This window comes from Hemiscyllium ocellatum, chromosome 5 (assembly GCF_020745735.1).
Source record: "Hemiscyllium ocellatum isolate sHemOce1 chromosome 5, sHemOce1.pat.X.cur, whole genome shotgun sequence".
NCBI lineage: Eukaryota > Metazoa > Chordata > Chondrichthyes > Orectolobiformes > Hemiscylliidae > Hemiscyllium > Hemiscyllium ocellatum.
This window is the reverse complement of record NC_083405.1, coordinates 53,548,886-53,566,433: the sequence shown is the minus strand read 5'-3', so window position 1 is coordinate 53,566,433 and position 17,548 is coordinate 53,548,886. Positions and strand designations below refer to the sequence as shown.

The 17,548-nt window shown below is 40.0% G+C and overlaps 1 protein-coding gene across 2 annotated transcripts in view; it reads left to right on the top strand.

The window, feature by feature from the left end:
- LOC132816031 (glucocorticoid-induced transcript 1 protein-like) overlaps positions 1-17,548 on the top strand; it is a 229,094-nt gene that overhangs the window by 151,303 nt on the left and 60,243 nt on the right. The window contains exon 5 of one of the 2 annotated variants that reach the window (XM_060825443.1): positions 9,836-9,988. The exons of the other annotated variant lie outside the window; for it this stretch is intronic. Coding sequence (XP_060681426.1) covers positions 9,836-9,988 — 153 coding nt within the window. The remainder of the gene's footprint in view (positions 1-9,835; positions 9,989-17,548) is intronic. 2 annotated transcript variants of the gene reach the window in all.

The following is a 17,548-nucleotide window of genomic DNA, read 5'->3' as shown; positions in this document are numbered from 1 at the left end:
ATTGGACTTGTATGAGTGTCTGAGCTCAGCTACAAGCAGGAAATTGAGTGATAATGTATTCTTGTTGTTGCCTTGCCTTGTCAGGATGTATTTGGGTAGCTGAAGGAGAAATGTACGAAGTAAGATTGTAGTGTGGAGAAGGGAGAGAAGGAGGAACGTACTTGCATCATCTAGCTTTAAAATCTGAAGTGTGCGGAATGAGAGGCAACAATAATGAAAGAATAGTGTGATGCCATCATCTTCAGTGGTTTCAGCCCTGCTGCTAGTCACATCCTCGGAAATAGGTGTCCTTGTGATGACCGGCATCATCTCCTCTATAGGGTTTAGGATGTGAAGGTGCACCTGACCCCGTCCAATTAAGTTCTGCTGCCAATTGTACACAAACCTGTCTTGTAAGAGGGAACGGTGTCCGAATATGATGCAGTTTGGAAGTCAATACTATGGTTGAAAGCCCGCAGAATGTGCCATCAGTACAATCTAGAGCCACCAGTGGAAAGTGAACAAGGGTTCAATGGGTGTTTAATTGTAAGTTCAAAGAAAATAATACTTAATACCAGTGGTGCCTTTCATCCATTCTCCTTTGGGCTGCCAGTTTACAACACTGGTTAATTGGACACAGACCTGTTCTGTTTCCCGAAGATCTTCTGTCTTCAGTCTTTCTTTTGCACCAAACCACTAAGATTTGCCACTTAGTTTTTTTTTAACCAAACTGTTCAAAGATGATGTTACACATCTTTGGAGTAGCAATGCATTACTCTTTAAATGGTGTTAGTTAGTTGTCAGCAATAGAAGCTAGCTTTAAGTGAGATGGCTCTAAATATTGGACCCATTCAGATTCTTCCAATCAATCAGAGGCTTGTTTATTCCCGATGAGTATTAGACTCATTCAATTTATTAAAGAGTATGAAGCTGGATTTGGCTCTAATTTCCTAAATAAACCTGTTCAAGTGTGTTATTACATATACCTGACGTAAGTGGAACTTGAACCTGGATCTTCTGGCCCAGAGGTCATGACCCTACCACTATACCACAAGGGCCCTCAGCTGGAATGTTGCTTGCATACAATTAATGGATGTGGTAATGATAAAGATATTTTTTAATTAACCTGTTCAGAGATGTTATGACATCCCTCTGAAGCAAATGGGACTTGAACCCGAGTATCTAGCTCTGAAGTAGGGACACTACTACTGCACCTTAACAGCCCTATGGATAACGGTGAATTGCAGTTGTTGTTCCCATTTATAGTTGTTATCAAATTTAAGCTTCTTAGGTTTTGCAAGCTACAATTCCTTTATCATTGGGCAGTCAAGTCAACTTGCCCAAATTTAGCAGCTTTCTCTTACAAAATGCACGTGGAGTCATCAGGACAAATCTGGCTACATTTATACAAGAATCTGTTGGAGGATGGTGGGGGGGGCGGGTAACAAGCTCAGAAGAGACATGCAGCACTTGATTGATACATTTTGAAATTACCCATTCAACCCAACTCTCAAGTGGAAATAGAAACCAATGTCCAGCAGATTCTAATGCATTAAAATCACCATCTTCCAATTGTCTACTTTTGTTTCTTGTAAGTGTTGCCTAAGCTTTTATTGATCATCTATAAAGCAGTGTGTTACTGCATTTTTCCAAACTACCATTCACAAGCAAATTATCTGTAACTCAGTTACAGAATAGAAGTGAGCTGTACAACCTATTTAATCTGCACTGCTGTATCCATATGACACTTATCTAATTCCACTCGCTGCACCCTTGATTTTTTTTAATTAACTATCAAATAGGCCTTAGAAAAATATCTATTGCTTTTGTCCTAATAATAGTTTCCGTTGTGAGAACTCCTATTTTCTAACCACCTTCTATAATGTGTGTATTTGTCGATAAATAGCTATTACAGAGGGAGAGTGAATAAAGAATCTTTGTTTGTTCTTCCAAACCTCTTCCCATGTTGGTGTGAATATTCTGTGAAGACAGATTAAGCAAACTGAGCTCATATTTGTGAGAGTTTCGAAGAATGAGAGGAGATTGGCTGACTGACAGAAGGCAGAGAGTAGGGAGAAAGGAGTCTTTTTCAGGATGGCAGCTCGTGACAAGTGGAGTTCTGCAGGGGTTAGTATTAGGACCACAACTATTCACATGATAAGTTAACGATCGGGATGAAGGAACTGCAGGCATGTCACTACATTTGTAGATGACACAAAGATAGGCGAGGGAATGTTAGTGTTGAGGAAGAAGGGAGGCTACAGAAGGACTTTCACTAGGGTGGCATGGTGGCACAGTAGTTCGCACTGCTGCCTCACAGCGCCAGAGACCTGGGTTCAATTCCCGCCTCAGGCGACTCTGTGTGGAGTTTGCACCTTCTCCCCGTGTCTGCGTGGGTTTCCTCCGGGTGCTCCGGTGTCTTCCCACAATCCAAAAATGTGCAGATTAGGTGAATTGGCCTTGCTAAATTGCCTGTAGTGTTAGGTGAAGGGGTAAATGTAGAGGGATGGGTTGCGGGTTGGTGTGGACTTGTTGGGCCGAAGGGGCTGTTTCCACACTAAGTGTCTAATCTAAATGAGTGGGAAAACAAGTGGCAGATGGCATACAATGTGTGAGATTATACATTTTGGTAGAAAGTATAGAAGCATAAACTATTTTTTAAATGGAAAGTTCAGAAATCTGAAGTAAAAAAGGGACATGGAAGTCCTGGTTCAGGATTTTCTTAAGTTCTAGCTACATATTGCACATGCATGTGTAAGGAAATTTATGACTTTAAAATATATATAGTGCAGAATCTCTTTAATTCACTCATTCTTTTTAAAGAACTAGATAGTATTGCGAGGTTAGTATCAGCTGAAACAACATCACATATCGAAATTTGCAAAAGGAAATGAACAAGACCCTGTAACTTGTACAAAAGGTTCTGATAAATTTGTTAGTTTGACATTGGATGGCATCGACATGCCTCAGCTTGTCCCCCCAATCCTTGTGTTGCAGCATTCCATGCTTCAGTAAATAGGAAGCCTTCTTTTATCAGTGCATAAAGACTCAACTGTTGACTAGCTGTCAGCATCTAAACAAATGCATGCTTAACAATGGACAAATAATCGTCCTTTCTGCCACAAGCATTGCGACAGTGTGATTTGCTTTTTGTTTTGGAACTTAAAGATCGAGAAAACCGAAGGCAATTTACCTGACAAGTGCCTTAAAATTAAAGGCATCAAAACAACTAAGCTAATGCATTGCACACAATTCTGCACCACTGTGTTGGAAAGATATCAGAGCCATTGAAAGGTTCAGTGAAGATTTATCAGCCTAAAAGATTATCCTGTTAGCAGTGAAGAAATAGTGCTTGGGTTCATCTTTGAAATGAAAGTGCTGCCCACAAAGGTTTAGTGGTCACTGGAGTGCAGTGTGTTCTGTCACCCTTCCTGTTTGAAGCTGAGAGAAGATGATATGTTGGTGCAAGAAAAATTAACCAGAAAGGTATAGTAACAGTGTCATTTGAGGCTTATTGTATATAGAATATCAGGTATGCTCATGAGATCACACTCATTGCTAGAACAAAGGATGAGCAAGTGACTGCAGGGCTACTCAAAAAAAAAGGTCTTTCAGAATGAATAAGGCAAAGATCAACTTTCAAGTTTAAATTTGCAATGAAAGAATCAAGATTGGAAATACCTGAAACAGAAACAGTTGATTCGATGATAGATATCAAAGTCATTGCCAATAATGAAGCTCAGGATGCATTAGCTACAGCAAGAGGAAGTGATGAGGTAGTAGTGTCACTGGACTGTGATCCAGAGACCCAGACTACTGCTTTGGTGGACATTAGTATGAGTCCCACAATGAAGACATGATGAAAGTTGAAGTCAATTAATATATCTGGAATTAAAAGCCAGTCTAATGAAACCAATTCTTGTAAAACCCATTTGATTCAGATATCCTTTAGAGAAGTAAAACATATCATCCTCATCTGGTCTAGCTTCCAGATCCACAGCAACTGGTTAATGTCTAAACGCTGTCTAAAGTAACCCAGTAAATCACTCTGTTGTATTTAGCTGCTGCAGAGTCTGGCAAAAGGAACACCATTAGATGAACCACAAGCAGCCCTGTCGATCCTGCAAAATCTTCTCTCTTGTATCTTGGGGCTTAGAGTGCTTTGGAGAGAGAAGTCTAGAGAGCTCTCCCACAGTCTAGTCAAGCAATAGCCTGACATAATCTGGACCTGAAGTTCATGTGAAATGACACTTGACAGACAATGTCCCAAACACCACCATTCCCATTGATGTCCTTGCGTATGTCCTGTCCTATGGGAATACAAACTTACCAGAGATGGCAGCAGAGTCAGGAAGGGGTTGCACTGGGAGTCATATATTTGACTTCAGACCCATTGTAAGAGTTTGAACATGGACAAATAAACCACTTTCTAATTACCACCTTCTGCCCTTCTTTGTGATGTGTAGCATCATCACCATGCCAAATGAAATGGATTTTGACCAAATCTAGCAACTCAGCTCTGCATCCATGAGGCACTGTTGACTGTTAGCAATAGCCAAATTGTATTCAACCGCAATCTGTTGCCTCATGACCTGGCATATTTTCGACTCTACCTCAAACCAGGGACTTGGTTCAATGGACAGTACAGGAGCAACACCGGACATACCTAAACATGAGGTGTCATCCTCATGAAGCTATAACACATGACTACTAGTTTGATAAATAGCATAAGCAACAAATGATAAATGCAGCTAAGTGATAAACAAATCTGACTTAAGCTTTGAAGTCTTGTCACATTGGTTGTGAATGGTGGTGGACAATCAAATAATTCACTGAAGGAGGAGACTCTACAAATTACTTATCCTCAATGATAAGGCAGCCTGGCACAGAAGTGCAAAAGGTGAGGCTGGCGCATTTACAGCCTCTGTTAGGTAGGAATGTCAAGTGTACAAACCATCTCTGCCTCCTCCTGAGGTTCCCGACATCTAATACCAGCCTTCAAGCAACTCGATACACTGTGTGTCAAGATATGGCTGAAGGTGCTGGATACTGCAAGGGCTATGGGTCCTGCCAACATTCTGAATTGAAGGCTTATGTCCCAGAACTAGCTGTAGCCCCATCTAAACTTTTACAAAACAGTTGTGATATGTGAACAAAGTGCCCAGGTCCGACCTATGTACAAAAAGCAGGACAAATCCAAGTGGGCCAATTACTGCCCTATCAGTCAACTTTGTCATCACTAAGGTGATGTCAACAGTGTTATCTATTGGCAATTATTCACCAATAACCTGTTCACTGATGCTCAGTTTGAGCTCCACAGGCTCACTTAGTTTCTGACCTCAATGGTACCAACATGGACAAAAGAGCTGAATTCCAAAAGGGAAGTAAGGGATGACTGCCATTGACATCAAGACTACATTTTACATCAAGGATCCCTACTAAAACTACAATTATTTGGAATCAGGGAAGGGTTTACTGTCTGCTGATTGCAGTCATACATAGTACAAAGGGAGATAGATATAATTGTTGGAAGTCAATCATTTTAGCAGCAGGACATCACTGCAGGTGTTCTTAAGGCAGCATCCTAAACCCAATCATCTTCAACTGCTTCATCGATGACATCCACTCCATCCTAAAGTCAGAATGGCAATAACCACTGATGACCACATGATGTTTTGCATCATTGTGATTCCTCAGATACTGAAGCAGTCTGTATCCAAATACAGTAAGACCTGAACAACATTGTGCCTTGGACTGATAAGTGGCAATTAACATTTGTACCTTACAAAGCCAGACATTGACCATTTCCATCAAGAGAGAATCCAATCTTTGTTTGTTAACATTCACCATCACTGAATCCTCCACTATTAATAACTCAGGGGCTATCATTAACTAAGAACTGAAGTGACAAGCCATATACATACTGTGATTACCAGAGCAGATCACAAACTGAGAATTCAATGGCAAGGAACTTGCATCCTGACTGTTTGAAGCCTGTTCACCATCTACTCAGCACAAATTAGGAGAGAGATAGATTAATCTCTCTACGGACTTGAATGAGTACAGCTCCAACAACTCTCAGGAAACTATATTGCCATCAATGACAACATAGTCTAATTGATAGGCATTCCATCCAACACCTTTAACTTTTCAGTACCTCCATCACTAATGAACAGGAGTTGCAATGTATATCATCGACAAGGCGCATTGCACCCACTCACCAATGCTCCTTAGGCAATGCTTTCCAAGCCTCCCACCTCTACTATCAAAAAGGAGGCTGCAGATGCATGGAAACAACATCAACTGCAAGTTTCCCTCAAAGCCACTTGCTATCCTGACTTGGAGTATATTGTCTTTCTTCAGTGTTGCTGGGTGAAAACTCTGAAACTCCCTCCCTATCATTACTGTGGGTGATCCTACATCCCCAAGGACTGCAGCAGTTCAAGCAGTCAACTCATTGCTATTTTCTTGAGGGAAATCAGGGATCGGCAATTAGAAATGGCCAATAAATGCTAGCCAGTGACACCCATTTTCTGTGACTGCATTAAAAAGCTGGGTAGTCACAAAGAGATTTGTTCCCCTCCCTGGGATCATTGGAATATGCAGACACAGCTGTATGTTATGGGCCCAATCGTTTGGATTGAGATTGTAACTGTATTTACTCAGTGTGAATCATTGGAGGTGAACTTAGAGGGTTGAGAATGATTATTGAATGTGGTTGAGGCTCTGGAAATTGAGGAATGTGTGGAACAGGCAGAAAAGTGGGGTTGATGTCAAAGATCATCCATGATCATTTTTGAATGGTGGACCAAGCTGGAGGAGGAAAATAGAATCATATAATTATTACCACACATAAGGAGGTCATTTGGCTCATTGCTTTTATGCCAATTTCTGCAAGAGGAACTCACCCAGTGCTACTCCTCTGCTTTTTATACCTGTAACTCTACAAAGCTTTCTTTAGATAATGACCCAATTCCCTTGTTACTGTCACTTATTCCTCCTATTCCTCAAGCTTTTTTGTGTTTAAGTACCTAGTTTCGCAACCAACTTCAGTGCAAGGATAAGCAGATTAAAAGACCAAGGAAATCTTTGGATTTTCTGCTATTGCCACAAATTTCTTGCTTTTTGCAAAAAGCAAATCCAAACATGAAATTAGTTGGGATTATATGTAAAAAGTATATTTGAAGAGATGTTTTTCAATGCTTTTGGAGGCTTGGAGGGAGGTAGCACAAGGCAAGATGGAAGCAGAGTGATCTTATTTCTTGCAAATAACTCTTCCTCAGTTTGATTCGAAGATATCCAAAGAAAAAGGTGTAGCAAGTTAGTATTCTAGTATTACATTTAAAAGTTCTGACCAGTGTGATTGTTTGCATGTAATGGAAAAATGCTGCTGCAGTCCTTCAAGTGTATGATCACATTTCCCATCTGTTTCTTCAACATAGTATTTCAAGTAATTTTCAATAAACACAATTTGCTCTGCTCAGATAGACTCAGTCATACAGATGTTAACTTTGGTCAGCTATATTAGAGCTTTATAGTATTGTAAGCAGGAAATACTCAGTAAGTCCTACAGCATCTGTGGAGAGAGAAGCACATTTTATATTTTTATTTTCAAAACAGTCATATTCAATTCAAAATGCTAACTTTCTCCATGGTAACAAGTTTATCAACATGAAAGATTCCGTGTCAGCCTCATTTGGAGTTAGACCTTAGTTCACTCAAATACAACTAATATTGGTACTGGAAATCTGAAATAAAAGCAAAGAGTGCTGGAGAAACTCAATGTCTGGCAACATCTGTGGTGAGAGAAACTGCTCCAAAGAAGAGTCGTTGGACTTGAAACATCAGCTATGTATTTTCCTCTCTATAGATACTGCCAGATCTGCTGAGTTTCTCCAGCATTTTCAATTTTTACTAAATCTTAGTGCAGTTTTTCTCCACTGTACGATTTCAGTTTCTAACACAGATGACAATGCAATTAACCATTTGCTTTCTAACATACTTCTAGGGACCTAATTAAATGCTCAGAACAATTGGTAGAAGTGCCTGCAATCCGTGTTGTTAATGTTAAAGATTCTTTGATGTGCACTAAATTTCAAGTTTATTGCCAGGAATGATTTTAAGAGATAAGCCTCCATCCGTGTCATTATTGTATGATTGATCACTGATAGCTCCTGGCAACCTTGTCAGAATATCTTAAACTAAGTAGTCAAAACTATTCTGATTCAAAAAGAGCCAAGTTGGTGACATGTAGAGTTGAAATATTTAAACTTCAAGGAAGTTAATGTTAGCAATACACCTTCCAACCCCAATCTGCCCGCTTCTGGTTAGACACAGTATAGGGCTGAGGGTATCGCACATGGCCAATTGCCTAGTACGAGACTTCAGACTCTTCTTTCTCCCTTTCTCTTGTACATCCACCCCCCACAATCCATAGATTATTCCTGACTTGGAGCTATAGTTCTATTCTTCCACTGTTAGTGAGTCAAGCTCATGGAACTCTCTCTAAAGGCACTGTGGATGTCCCACATCACAGGGACTACAGCAATTCAAGAAGACAACTAACCACCACCACCTTCTTCGGGAAAATGAGGGATGAATATTATAAATTGACCTAGCCAGTGACAATCACATTCCAAGAATGGATAAAATTCCAATCTCCAAATAGTGTCTTAAATCTTCCTGAGTTTGGACTCCAACCTTCCTCACCCTTCTCACCCCAGGAGCTGCTGTCTATTCCTGTCTATCCCCTCAGCAGCCAGTCAATCCATCTATCTGGTGAGCTGTAACCAAGAAACACAAACAGGTTAGATCCTAACAACATTTGGTAGGACTTTTGAAAAAAACCCAAATGGCAAGTTTCCTGATCTTGTAATTCTCACCTTGCACTCTCCTTTGTTCAGGAGTAGTATCCAGTGAATTGATGAGATACAAAGAATTGGCAGTCTTTCAGCAAGTATTTCCTATATGTTTTCAATCGATCCAAGAACAGTAGAAAATAAAAAGGCAAGAGGTAGGAACTTAAAACAATCATGTTAATTAGGGCATGTACTGTTAATAGGAATGGGACTAAATGCTCACAGATCTTGTGGATATCATGGCCTGCATCCTGAAGTCTTAAAGTGGCTGCAGCGATAGTGGATGGATCAATATCATTCTTCTGACAATCCCCAGATTTTGCAAATATCTCACTCGGGTGGGAAAACTGAATGTCACACCATATTTCAAAAAGAAAGGAGACAGGAGCGGGGCAATTTTTAAAAAAAAAAAATTACCTTTAAAATCAATATAATTTACAGAAGGGGAAATGCGGAGCATATAAGCAGGGTAGATGGGGGAACCAGTCGACGTGGTATTTGTTGAATGTCCAAAAGCCATTCAGTCAGGTGCCACTAAAAGATTGTTGCATAAGACAAGAGCTCATGATGTTGGTGGTGCAGATAATAGTGTGGCAAATTTGGCAGATGGAGCACAATGAGAAAATGTGAGGTTATCAGTTTCACAAGGAAATGTCTAAATGCTGAATGTTATTTAAAAGGACTGACTGCAGAATACTATAGTGCAAGAATATCTGCATATACATGTATACGAATCTCAAAGATCAGCATTCAGCCACAATGAATAATTTGAGAAAGATAATGCAATGTTGTTCTTTATTGCAAGTGGGATGGAGTGAATATTGAAGAAAGATGTTTCAAACTTTATTCTAGACACTCTGCTTCATTAGTATTTTTTTTTGTGATATACACATCGTCAGCTTTTTATCCTCCAGCTTGTAGGAATGTACCATTATTGCTGTGTGAATGTTCATGCTAATATTGTTAAGTATTTTTCAAATTGTTTTTCATCTTGATAGGCCTCTGCTACAAGGTTTATCCCTGGTCCGGCATTAAACATTACCCTTTCAAAATCCGCAATTTCACGGGTCCAGAACAGTGTTGAAGGCATAAATCAAGAAATAGAACGAATGTTTATTAAAGACAGTGGTGAAAGGGAAGAACCCTCAAGGGTAAGTGCAAGCCTAGTCTTCAGAGCAAATAAATGACAACATATATAACCAAAGCCATGATTCTAAAAAGAATAGGAAAATGTGCAAATGCACATGAATGCTTTTGTTTGAAGGACGATGTTTTGTAGTAAGAAGCCTTCTTCAGACTCATTTTCACAAGTCACATGTTATATTTTGTCAACTGATTGCTGTATGCTTCACCCACTTTTTCCAGTTGTATTATGAGCTTGCAAGATGAGTTATCCAACGGTCGAAACATCTCACTATTTTAGTGATGAATGCCATGTTTATATAGTTTTGAATGCATGCACTTAATACTTTGGTGGTATCTTCATTTCTCTTAGAAATGTTGATGGTTAAGTAGTGGCAATGATTTTATAGCATGAGTTCAAAGACCCAGATAGTGCAGTGTTACGAGAATATTTGGCACAGATTAACTCAGTCACTTGTGAGGTTGTGTTTTTCCGCAGGGACCTGGATCTTGTTAGAACCTTATTGGGAAAATTAAATCTCAGTGGTGACATCATTAATTTGATTACATCATTCCCTTTTTGTTTTTTAATTAGTATGAATGTTTTTTAAGATGCTTGTTATTGCACTGATCGCATGACGATGACCATTTATTCAATCTATTTGGGTGACCATGACATAATCTTTTCTCCATGAAGACTACTAGGTAAGCAAATTAATGAATGATTTACCATCCATGCGGAACATTTTCCTCTGCATGTAGCTTGGGTGTTATGGTTGGTGGATTTTTCCATGCTAGCTTTCAATCTTCTATCAATACTTAGAAAACAAAGATGCGCTTAGAAATTAGTGCAGTCATGTATCCCTCGTGTATCAGCAAACAGACCTCTGGTAAAAGTTAAAAATGCTGACTTCAATTGGGAAAGAGTGTATAAGCAGTTTTTAAATTGTCTTTTTGTTTTGGCTTCTCTTTAACCTTTTTAAATTTTTTTTTTTGTTTTTCCTCATTGTACTTTCCTCATATGTTTAGTCCCATGATTTTTATAGTAATGCAAATACATTCACTTTTATAATGCATGTAACACTATGCCAAACCTGATAACCTTGAAGGACAAGGGCAGCAGTTGCATTGGGACAACACCACTTCCAAGTTCCACTCCAAGCCCCACACCATTCTAGACTTAGAATTGTATCGCTGTAACTTTAGTTTGGTTGAGTCAGAATTCTGGAACTTACTGCTGAGCAACACTGTGGGCTGGATCTATGGCTGAAGCAGATTGTGGTGCTTCAAGAAGGCAACTCACCACCACCTTTTCCAGATCAAATTAGGGATGGGCAATAAATACTGGCCTGACATGGGTACGCATTCTCCATGAACAAGTAAAAATGGAAGTTGGGTTCAGGATCTACATAATGGTAATAACAAACCCCATAATAAATTCATAATTCCCATAAGGAAAAATAAAATTATCATTGTACTTTAATAATTGGGATGAATTTTGCATAAGAATATGAGTACCTTCCGATAATATCAAACCAATTGCAAAGATACAGGTCACCTTTAAATGTGTTCGCTTGTGCTGTGTCTACTTCACAAATAAGATGGCATTAATAACAATTTGGAGAGTAGATACTGTTCACTTGGAGATATGTCACTACTCTTGACTTAGTGTGATTAGCATTAGTTGTCCATGAATGTCCAACATAATTTTTCTGACATTCAAGTGTCAAAATATGTACCTGGTTGAAATTATGACTGTGTAAAAGAAACCTGGGCTACTACAGAGTGGAATCTTCCAGATGGTATGGACCAGAATGAACAGGTTGTGGAATAAATTTGTTCTAGTAATTGAGAAGCTGCTAAGGTTTGGTGGAAATATGATCAGTTGTGAATCTGTATGTCCTTATGACTCTACCCCCACCACTACCAGATAGTATTTTATTTGGGAGAAAGGCCCTAATTTTATATGTAAAACCGGTCTAAGGTAAATGTCCCACTCCAGATTGCCAACTGCTGAGTTTATCTATAGCAATTAAAAGGATGTTGTAGTTTAAAGGCGAGGTACATAGAACATGATCTAATTCTGTGTTTGCTAGCATATGAGGTTGCAAAGAACAAAAGTGGGGCAGCATGGTGGTTCTGTGGTTAGCACTGTTGCCTCAAAGCACCAGGGACCCGGGTTCGATTCCTGCCGTGGACAACTGTGTGGACTTTGCGCATTCTCCCTTTGCCTGCGTGGGTTTCCACCCAAGTCCAAGTATGTGCAGGTCAGGTGAGTTGATCATGCTACATTGGCATAGTGTTAGGTGCGTTAGTCAGTGGGAAATGGGTCTGGGTGGGTTATTCTTCGGTGGGTCGGTGTAGACTTGTTGGGTCGAAGGACCTGTTTCTACACTGTAGGGAAACTAATCTAATCAGCATTGAGGCCCCAATATTCTGAAAAGATTCAGTGGAGCAAACAACTGAAATGATTTTGTTCAAGAAGAAACCCTAGGCACTGTGGTGGGAGGTAGTTTGTGCACAGCTCTGCTTGAACAGCAAATCCATCAAACACATTTGCAGGAGCACAGCAGATGAACCTTATACTCAGCTGAAGAAGCCTTTATGTAACCCCCATGGTCTCTACATCCTCCAGAACTACAATCAACTGTTTGGGTGTTAACTGATAAGTATTGTCAAACTCTTCTAGCTTTTATCCATGGTTCAACATGTACTCAACTTCAAAGCACAGGAACAATAGAATTCCAGTAAGTCACTTCCCACGCCAAGGCAGATGGAGTTAGATTTTTGTTAGGCAATGAAATCAAATATTCTCGGAGACAGACTGGAATGTGAAATTTGGGAATTATTGTAATGAGATCAGCTGGGTGGACTTCATAGAATGAGTTCCCTGACTGGACCAGATTAACAGCCCCAATCTGGAAGCCTTGTCTGATAGATACGAAGAGGAGTATCAGACGTTCCGTTCACTTAGACAGCTGGCTCTGAGGGAGCTGGATCAGTGTCAAGGACTTTCCACGTGTAAATAAAGGGCGACTTGGTGATGGATACCGCCTGTATGGAGTTATTTCAAGAACACTAACAGATCAGCCATGATCTTATTGAATGGGTTGAAGAGCCTACTTCCACTTCTACTTCCTATGTTTATATTAGTTAGAGCAATTGGAAGAACCAGGCAAAAATTGAAGGAATTGTCAGAAAAGACCAAAATTCTGCATGCAGTTATGTAGGCTGCTTCAGTGACAGTGGGAACGATGAGAGGAAAATTTTGTCTGCCTAGATTTGGAGGAAATCTTTCTGTTTCACTTTTATGCTCCAGCAACCTTTGCATAACTAAAGCTGCAGAGGAAAATCCAACCAAAGCTGTTTCCTTGCTTGAGCAAGGAATGTCTACTCCCCCGATTTTCTGAAGCAACTTGAAGTGCTACTTCTCAAAGTGCCTGCACACACTATACATTCGGAGTTAGGTAATGTCACAAATATAGCAAATTTTGATGGTGAATTCTTGAGACAGCTCATGTTGTTTGCTGTCTTTGTTCTGAGGACATTTCCTGCTGTGTAATCAGCCTCCACAAAAACACATCCTTGGTGGAATGGGTCATTTGGAAAATGTCTAATTTAATCAATGCAAGCACTGCTCAAAGATACTTTTTATCTTCATTGATCTGTTTGCTAATGATCTTGAACTGCAAGCCCTCCTATGACTGATCTCTATACATGAACAGTGTAGACATGATCTATATTGATTTCAGTAAGGTGTTCAACAAAGTTCCCCATGGGAGACTAGTTAGCAAAGTTAGATCTCATGGAATACAGGGAAAACTAGCCATTTGTGTACAGAACCGGCTCAAAGGTAGAAGACAGAGGGTGGTGGTGGAGGGTTCTTTTTCAGAGTGAAGGCCTGTGATCAGTGGAGTGCCACAAGGGGTTGGTGCTGATGTGTGCATAAGGGGTATAATTAGTAAGTTTGCAGATGACAACAAAATTGGAGGTGTAGCGGACAGCAAAGAAGGTTACCTCTGATTACAATGGGATTTCGATCAGATGGGCCAGTGGGCTGAGGAGTGGCAGAGTTTAATTTAGATAAATACTAGGTGCTGCGTTTTGGGAAAGCAAATCTTAGCAGCGACTTGTACACTTAATGGTATGGTCCTAGGGAGTGTTGCTGAACAAAGAGACCTTTAGAGTGCAGGTTCATAGCTCCTTGAAAGTAGAGTTACAGCTAGATAGGATAGTGAAGAAGCGTTTGGAATGCTTTCCTTTATTAGTCAGACTATTGCGTACAGGAGTCAGGAGGTCATGTTGTGGCTGTACAGCACATTGGTTAGGCCACTTTTGGAATATTACGTGCAGTTCTAGTCGTCTTCCCATCAGAAAGATGTTGTGAAACTTGGAAGGGTTCAGAAAAGATTTACAAGGATGTTGCCAGGGTTCGAGGATTTGAGCTATAGGGAGACGTTGAATAGGCTGGGGCTGTTTTCCCTGGAGCGTCGGAGGCTGAGAGGTGACCTTGTAGAGGTTTATAAAATCATGAGGGGCATGGATAGGGCAAATAGACAAAGTCTTTTCCCTGGGGTCAGGGAGTCCAGAACTAGAGGGCATAGGTTTAGGGTGAGGGGGAAAGGGCAACTTTTTTGCGCAGAGGGTGGTGCATGTGTAGAATGGGCTGCCAGAGTAAGTGGTGGCGGCTGGTACAATTGCAACATTTAAAAGGCATCTGGTTGGGTATATGAATAGGAAGGGTTTAGGGGGACATAGGCCGGATGCTGGCAGGTGGGACTAGATTGAGTTGGGATATCTGGTCAGCATGGACAAATTGGACTGAGGGGTCTGTTTCTGTCCTGTACATTTCTATGACTGTGTGACTGTAACATTATGGTCACTTGCCCAAACAGGGCGACCTGGAGCTGAATGTTTGGTTGAGGATGGAATCATTTCCAGGTTCCAAACCTCCCCCGGAATAAACAATCAATGTTGATACTTTGATTGGTGTGCCTGCAAACTATGTTTCCATCCCAATTAAGGGCAGTGGCTATGTTCTCTATATCAATTAGTGGCCATCCGGTTTGAGAGGAACATAGGTAAGTGTTTCACAATCTACATGGAAGCACACACTCTCACTAAATTTCAAAATGTAGTTGTGAAAACAGGCAAAAGCAACCCGGCTGCCATTATAGAAGATGGTGAGTCACTTTTCAATCTTGACTGTGTTCAGCCTGGAGGAGAGCCTGTTGGTTTCCCAAAAGCACTGGCACTCTAACCTGCTGCTGGATACCTGCCTAAAGGCACTTGGAGTGCCCTGTTACATCAAAAAAACTGGAGGCTAACTGGAAAATTCTCAATGTCCTGGTTTACCAAACTTAGGCCCTTAACAAACCTTAATTGGCTGCCCTCCTTAGGAATGAGGACACAGCTGATGGGTTTCTGACTAAAGAGGCTGATACTGGGAATGATATCTAGAAACCAGCAGACAGGCTGACATTGGTATATTTGGGTTCCTTCTAGCTCAGTTCCCAACTTTGAAAAGACCTGAAAGTCCTGCTTCTAAATGTCATCATAGCTGCTGCTGGATGAGTAAGGATATCCTTAGTATTTCTGTCTCTAACTTGGGCAAAGTTACAGTTAAACTTTTTACACGTATTTAATTAACCATTTTGTACAAGCTTTAGGTGACAATTGCATCAATTATAAGAATTCATAAATTAAAAGTCACTTATTTCTTCTAAAAGATGCCTTTCATTAAAAATATTATATTTGTAGGAATATATTTTCTCAGTTATAGCAATAGAATTAAACAGGAAACATTCTCTTTAAATATAGCATACATTGAAATTCTATTTCACTTAAGTGACACTGCATGCGGGCTTTTAGGACACTGACCATTTCAGATGTGTGCTTACTGTACCAGCTTTAACTAATTCACAATTGCATTTGATTCTGCACATTGACTACTTCATGTACTTAAAACGTCAGAGTTAGTGTCTCCGTGCTTTTGTAAAAAAAGATAATAGCCTGAGTTCTAAGTTAAAGATCCAGTGTAACTGTTTAAATCTAAGAAGCCATACAGGTGTTTGAAGTTAAAGGAGATCTATTTTACTTGGTCACTTGCAGTCTCACTGAAATTATCTGTTGTTGCCATTTAAGGATTTTTTTTGCTGTTGCTATAGATTGTTGCAAGATTTATTTATAATGTTTTAGATCTCCAGGTTGTGTATTTGTTTCTGGTTTGTTTTGAAAGAATGCCAGTCAGTTGTGGAGATTAGTAGCTTATATGAGAACACATTCCTTAAATGAATTAGGTTTGTTTGTTTTGGAAACAGTCATTCATTATTGGTTGTACAGATCATTGCTTACTGAAATGTAATTGTAGAAGAATGAACATCCCATTGAATAGACAGTCTCTGCATAATTTTAAAAGCGTAACTAGGATCTCATGAACGAGTATGTAGTTAAATGTACTTAACTAAGCCCTTAAAGGTTGCAAGATTTGATTCTAAAAGTCACTGGAACCACTTTTGATCCAAAATTGCATTTGCATGTGCTTGATCCAGTTGATGGCGGACAATGGGGAAAACAGTTCACATCAAAACAGCAGAAGAGATCAATGAACATGTTTAATGGCATAGTTGTGGTGGTCTAAATGGGATACTTCTACCATGGTCGAGGAAGAATGATTTGTATACGCATGTTAACATTTATGCAGAGTGAGATACGAGAACAGGAGCTAGCTATTTTGTTTGGTCTTGATGAGAAATCGGTGGACAGAAGATCAGGCAAGTTTTGCTTTTTGCACAAGTGGATGTATGATAGAATTGGTAAAGCTTAGGTTGAACTGGCACCAGTAACATATTTTAGATTGGCATGAAGTGCTATTACAGCACGATCTGTTGTTAAAAAGCAGCAACATATTTGGAGGGCTGTGATATAAGAGATTTGAAAATTGTTTACAAATATTTCAAGCTGCCTGTATCATTTTCCAATAAATGCTTGATAGGTTTGGTCCTACCCTTGTTGGGAGTTGTGAAAAACTGTTACACAGAAACAAAACTCAGTAACACTTCACCAGTTCTCAAACGTAGTTCTCAAATAAGAGTTCAAAATAAAGAGGCTAATATTGGATAGAGAATTGGTTAGCTAGTAGGGGTCGGAGAGGGTTAGATTGGTCAGTATTGAGTTTGAAAAAGAGCCTGACCTCGGTGGTGGGCAAGTTGTTGGGGGGAATCCTGAGGGACAGGATGTACACGTATTTGGAAAGGCAAGAACTGATTTGGGATAATCAACATGGCTTTGTGCGTGGGAAATCATGTCTCACAAACTTGATTGAGTTTTTTGAAGAAATAACAAAGAAGATTGATGAGGGCAGAGCAGTAGATGTGATCTATATGGACTTCAGTAAGGCATTCGACAAGATTCCCCATGGGAGACTGATTAGCAAGGTTAGATCTTGTGGAATACAGGGAGAACTAGCCATTTGAATACTGAACTGGCTCAAAGGTAGAAGACAGAGGCCTGTGACTAGTGGAGTGCCACAAGAATCGGTGCTGGGCCCTCTACCTTTTGTCATTTACATAAATGATTTGGATGCGAGC